Source organism: Echinops telfairi, unplaced genomic scaffold, assembly GCF_000313985.2.
Source record: "Echinops telfairi isolate 266 unplaced genomic scaffold, ASM31398v2 ScPeMD7_443;HRSCAF=831, whole genome shotgun sequence".
Taxonomy (NCBI): Eukaryota; Metazoa; Chordata; class Mammalia; order Afrosoricida; family Tenrecidae; genus Echinops; species Echinops telfairi.
Genome location: NW_022104341.1, coordinates 2,777,702 through 2,783,701, shown reverse-complemented (window position 1 = coordinate 2,783,701; position 6,000 = coordinate 2,777,702). Strand labels below are relative to the sequence as shown.

Genomic DNA, 6,000 nt, shown 5'->3' with positions numbered 1-6,000 from the left:
CCTGCCCCTCTTCCATGTCCCCCCGGAACTGTCGGTCCCGTTGTTTTCACCTCCAGATTGTTCATCCAGCCTATCTTATTTAGACAGGCCTGCGGAGATAATAACATGCACAAAAACAAGACAGAACAAAATCAAGCAACAAAATAAAACAACAAGCCAATGACAAAAAAGTAAAACTAAACACAACAAGAAAGAAAACCTTGTAGTTAGTTCAAGGACTATTTATTGGCCTTTAGGAGCGTTTTCCAGTTAAGTCTGTTGGGGTGCCAAGCCCTGGCCCCAAAGTCTATTTTTGGTAATCCCTGGGGACTTTGTTGCTCTGCTCCCCTTGCTGTTCTGTTGCATGCCCTTAGTGTTTTGCCTCGGTGTGGTGGGATCAGATCGGGCAGAATTCCCACGCTGTGTCTCCAGTGTTGTCCCCTGTAGGATGTTGTGTCTCATAGTGGCACTGGCCTTGTGGTCTTCTCTGTGGATTGGCTGCTCTGAACGGGAATATCGTCCTCAAGGCTTGGTGGGCCAGGATGTGCTCCACTCTGTCTTCCTCCCCCTTCGTTTGCTCCTCTGTGCTCTGATCAGACATGGCCCTCTCCCTTGTAGTAATTTTTATGAGTTGAGCATTTCTTTCTGATTAAAGCCACCATGTTGCTGCTCAGGTGGCGTAATGATTACACGTTGGGTGGTTAACTATAAGGTCATCAGTGGAAAACTACCAGCCATTCTGAGGGAGAAATAGACTTTCTATTCCCATAAAGAGTTACAGCCCTGGAAACCCATGGGGAGAGTTCTGCCCTGTCCTGTAGTATTGCTAGTCAGAATCAACTTGATGACATTGAGTTTGGTTGATTTTGTTATTGCCCAGTTTAAAAGGTGCCTATATGGAGTGCTTCCTAGAAAAATGTTATATTATCTGTAAATTCTCAAACTTTATGTGCACAAGAATATTGTTCAGGTGGTGGTTGTGTGGACTCGATCATGATTATAGATAATTCACATATCATGACTTGTCTTATTGGAGTTAATAGCTGAAAAGAAAAATTTTAAGATGAACTATATGAAGCTCTGATTATAATGCAAGATTATAAAAATTAGGGCTAAATATATTTACAATGTCAGATCTCAAAGCTAATTAGTTAATAGACTACCAAAGCCAATAATTAGAACCCACATTTCTTCACCTGTTGGTTTTTCTTGACTCGTTTGGTCATGAAATAGCTTTTCTTTTATTATTTTTAGAATAAGAACTAGGTCACAATATAAACCTAGGGATGCTAACATAAAATATTTGTGTCTTCTAATTCACTTCTCAGTCCCAAAGACTTTTTAAAGTATTTTTTTAAAGGTTTTGGAAATGATGATGGCAATGTATGTACAAATGTGCTTGATACAATTGATGTATGGATTGTTATAAGAGCTGTAAGAGCTCCCAATAAAAGGATTTATTAAAAAAATTAATAGTAATAAAATAAGTATATTTTACTTTGATGGTAACCTCAATTTGGAAGGGTTATCAGAGACTTAAAATTGCTTGTAGTAAATTAAGTCAACAAAGGATAGCATTCTGGAAGCAGGATTTACTTTATTATAGATATACTGGGTTCCTTTGTGATACATGTCAGTGAGGTGAATCATCTGGCTAGTTACTGTAATACTCTTGATCATATCAAATATAAGGGCATTTTCAACATCTTTTATCTGCCCTTTCTACTCGCATAAAGAGTTACAGTCTCAGAAATTCACAAGGGCAAGTTCTACTCTGCCCTTCGTGTTGCCATGTGTCAGCATTGACTTGATGAAAGAGAGTGAGTTTCTTGCTTGCTTCAGAGATTGATAAAGACATACACTATACTAGTACTGGCTCATGAACATAAAAAATCAATCCCCAAAGGGGATTATAACTAGAGGTATAAACTCTAAAACCAAACTCATATCAGCCCTGTAGGACACAGTAGAACTGCCCCTTTAGGTTTCTGAGGCCTTAAATCGGGGGTTCTCAACTTGTGGGTTGTAATCCCTTTTGGGGATGTTGAATGACCCTTTCACAGGGGTTGCCTAGGACCTCAGAAAACGCATAATTCCGATGGTCGTAGTAACCTAGACACTGCTCCTCTATTCATCTCCAGGCGGGTCCACCCACAAGCACATATACCCACATACGAGTAACCGGCGTGAAGACTGTTACCCATGCTACACCATGCTTCAAGACAAAATTTCATTTATTTGTTATTAGAAATAAATATTTCACAGTATATAATTACATATTGTTTTGTGACTAATCATTATGCTTTAATTATGTTCAATTTGTAACAATGAAAATACATCCTGCATTTAGATATTTACATTACGATTCATAACTAGCAAAATTACAGTTATCAAGTAACAACAAAAATAATTCTATGGATGGGGGTCACCACAACATGAGGAGCTGTATTAAAGGGTCGCAGCATTAGGAACGTTGTTAAATCTATATAGGAGCAGATAACCTCATCTTTATCTCACAGAGAGACTGGTAAGTTTGAACCACTAGATTTGTGGTTCACAGCTCAATAGATAAAACCCAGGCCTCCTTAAGTACAAGTATAAGGATTAGGATTTACAACACATTGTTGGAACACAATTCAATTCACATTAGATCTGCTGTAGAGTTCTAATAGATAGATAATCACAAATTAAAGAAGTTTATAGAACCTCCCCCTTCACAAATATTAATAATGATAAGTATAAATATTATATAACAAATAATATTTACATACGTATAAGGGGACTTCAATTCGTGAAAAAATGGAATTAAAAGATAATGGAATTTGAAACCATCTCGTATAATGGACAAAAATGATGACATTACATTCAAAAAAATGTTCTGGCCTAGTTATGGCCCATGCATAAACCATGTATGGCATGGGACAGCTCCATAAATGTTACTTTTGATCATATTTGTATGATAAGGTATATGCCATGGTCAAGAGGTCAGTGGTACACAGTTGGAACTGTGGATTTTCTCTCTGAGGCAGTTTGAGGGTAGGGCCTGAGAGCAGTGGGGTGTCTTGTATCCGATCTGTGCTCTGGTACATCACACCGCAGATGGTGGAAGTTCGGCTAGAGGGCTGAATAAGAAGCTGCCACAACCCAAGCATGGGCTAGTCCCAATGCATATGGGACCATCATCCATGGCCCTCTTGGTACTAGTAGTCCCAGGTGAAGGTGGGTAGCAGGACAGTAGAGGTGTGAACCTGCACACACAGGCTCCACTGAACCACTGGACCCTCAACCACTCTGCCTGTTCACACATATGCCAGAGGCAACCTTGCAGGTGAGAGATTCAAATGGGACCCAACTGTGACAAGCTAGCCAGCAGGGTGATATTTGCATGGCTGTGGCTTTTGGCCTCCCCTGTCTTAGTGGTCTTGCTGACCCACAGTATGCAGGCCCATGTACCTCTTGGGCAGGTTGCCCTGATGAGGACTCTTTCAAGGACAGCAAAAATGATTTCTGCCTGCATTGAAGAAAATGATTTACAGAGGAAGGAATTTAAAGGGAAAGGATTGCATTAGACACTCTAGAGTAAGGTAGTGAGAGTCTGCAGCTTAGCCACCAAATTTCCATGTCATCAGGCGCCAACACAAAGTCTTAATATTAAATTCATTGGACAGGGAGCAAAAAGAAATTGAAATCAACAACATGTGCAAAATGTTTTTATATTTCACTTACGGTATGGAAATTGTACAAACCAAAATTCACTGCTGACACATGCCAACCCTACAAGGCAGAGTTGAACTGCCCTTTTGGGTTTCTGAGACTTAAATTCTTTGCTGGAGTAGATAGCCTCATGATCTCCCAAGGAACTGATTGTGGGTTCGAACTTCTGACCTTCTAGGTAGACTTATATCTCTTAACCTTTTGGTTAACAGCTCAGTATGTAGCCCACTATGCCTCCAGTACTCCCTGAAAAATGTAAACATCCATAAAAGTATTTTTTGTTATTTGCATCAACTATTTCTTAACTATTCCAACCAAATTATTCCAGTCAGAATGGATATTTTCCCCCCCAGCATGATTAAAATTATCAGTGATTTTTTTGCCCATTTAATTTTTTTCTTAATTTATAAATTATAATAATTTAGTAGCATTGAACTATCCTTGCATTGAGATACACTCAATTTCATATTGATACCCTTTTGCTTTGCTTATATTTTATTTAAGAGCTTGACTTCAATGTTCATATGAAGGATGAGGGGGGAAGAAACCAAAAAAACCAAAAACTCACTGACTCATAGCTACCCCTTGTGGGTTTGAGACTATAACTGTTTAAAGCCCAGTCTTTCTCCCACAGAGATACTGGCAGTTTTCAAACTGCTGACCATGCGGATCACAGCATGGCCCACTACGCTGCTGTATGGCTACTACATGCAGCCTTCCCTGCCTGAGTGATCTCTGACCCAGATCCTGCAGATTTCCATTTTTTGTATTTGTAGGAGTATGTTAAGATTATTCAGCTTTAAAAAAACAAACAAAATCGGCATGTACCAAATCAGAAGAGAAGTCTTTATTGATAACAGCTTTGGTATGTTTTATGAAGAAGAAAGCTGAACACTCAAATAATAAAAGTATAATTCAGAAATTGTGTTTCAAGGGATGTGTTAAACATTTTGATATCTGTAAATTTCTTTTCTCTTCATATGGTTTTATAATTCTTTTATTGTGAATTTTATTTCTTTGTAGGTACGCATAGCTGCTAAATTCATCACTCATGCACCTCCTGGAGAATTTAATGAAGTGTTTAATGGTGAGTAGAGATTAGCGTTTTGTCATTTTAAGCTCTCATTAATCATTGTCATCTATTTAATGTTTGCTATCTCCTAATCCTTGCAACTAAAATTATAGCTCTAACTGAGGAAGTCAAGATTCAAAAAAGGTTAAAATAATTTATCCAAGGTCACACAGCTGCTGAATATCAGAGCAAAGATCCAGACCTGGTCTGAGTCAAAAACATGCTCCTAACCCATAAATTAGGGCACCTATTTTACATGAGAAACCATTTAGGGTAGTTTAATACCAATAAATATGAAAGTGCACAGTTGTTAAATATCAAATATAAAAGATATATTGCAGTGTAACCGTTAAATTGTTTTCATAATTTTATATTTCTCATTGTAAATCACAGTTTAAATTTCTCTACTCTTTCTTTCAGAGAGTGTCATAGTATAAATCATTGGGGAATCCCTAGGTGGTGCAAATGATAATGTGCTCAGCTGCTAACCACAAGGTTGGAGCTTTCAATCACCTAGAAGTGTGCTGGAAAGAAAGCCTGGAATCTACTTCCTAAAAAATCAGCTATTTAAAACCCTGTGCAGCATAAGTCTATGATGACACATGGAGTCACAACAAAACCAAATAACTTTGATAGTAACTGGTTTTAGGACCATAGGAACTAAACTGACACATCATAATAGTTTGTCCAACTTGTAAAAAATATGCAAATTTCTATCCTTCCATCCCCTCAAGGATTTCAGTAATTAGATCTTCAATAAAAGTAGGTTTATTTAGTTCTCCCAATGATTCTGAATCACAGCCAGTTTGAGAAACACTGCTCCAGTACATTTACCATTTCCCCTACAATTTAGTGACTCCAGACAAATTATAGATGAAAAATAGAGATGAAGAGCCTCTGGAACTTAGTGATAAGATAATCATTAACACCTCATTTTTAAGTCATTCAGATTTTCATCTTGAAGATTCCTTAATTAAAAAATCAAAATCTTAGTGCAAACGTTTATTTTGAAATTCTAGTTTTACAGTAGAGCTACTTCAGGAACTAAATGCCTGGCCCTGCAGTAAACTGCTTGGGAGGCAAATGGCCAGCTCTGACCTCCTGGCTTCTCTATTGCCTCTTGCTGACCCCTGTCTCCATGTTCTGTTCTTCTTTACCTAGTCTGACACCGACCATTCTTCTCGCAACTCTACTTCATGCTGAGTTGGAGAATTCATTGCAGTAGCCACACAGAA

At 38.1% G+C, this 6,000-nt stretch overlaps 1 protein-coding gene across 2 annotated transcripts in view; it reads left to right on the top strand.

Annotated features, from left to right (window-relative positions):
• The window catches only part of CAPZA1 (capping actin protein of muscle Z-line subunit alpha 1), a 59,732-nt gene that overhangs the window by 22,344 nt on the left and 31,388 nt on the right, over positions 1 to 6,000 (top strand). For both annotated transcript variants that reach the window (XM_045292078.1, XM_004699173.4), the window contains exon 2: positions 4,717 to 4,780. In XM_045292078.1, coding sequence (XP_045148013.1) covers positions 4,717 to 4,780 — 64 coding nt within the window. The remainder of the gene's footprint in view (positions 1 to 4,716; positions 4,781 to 6,000) is intronic.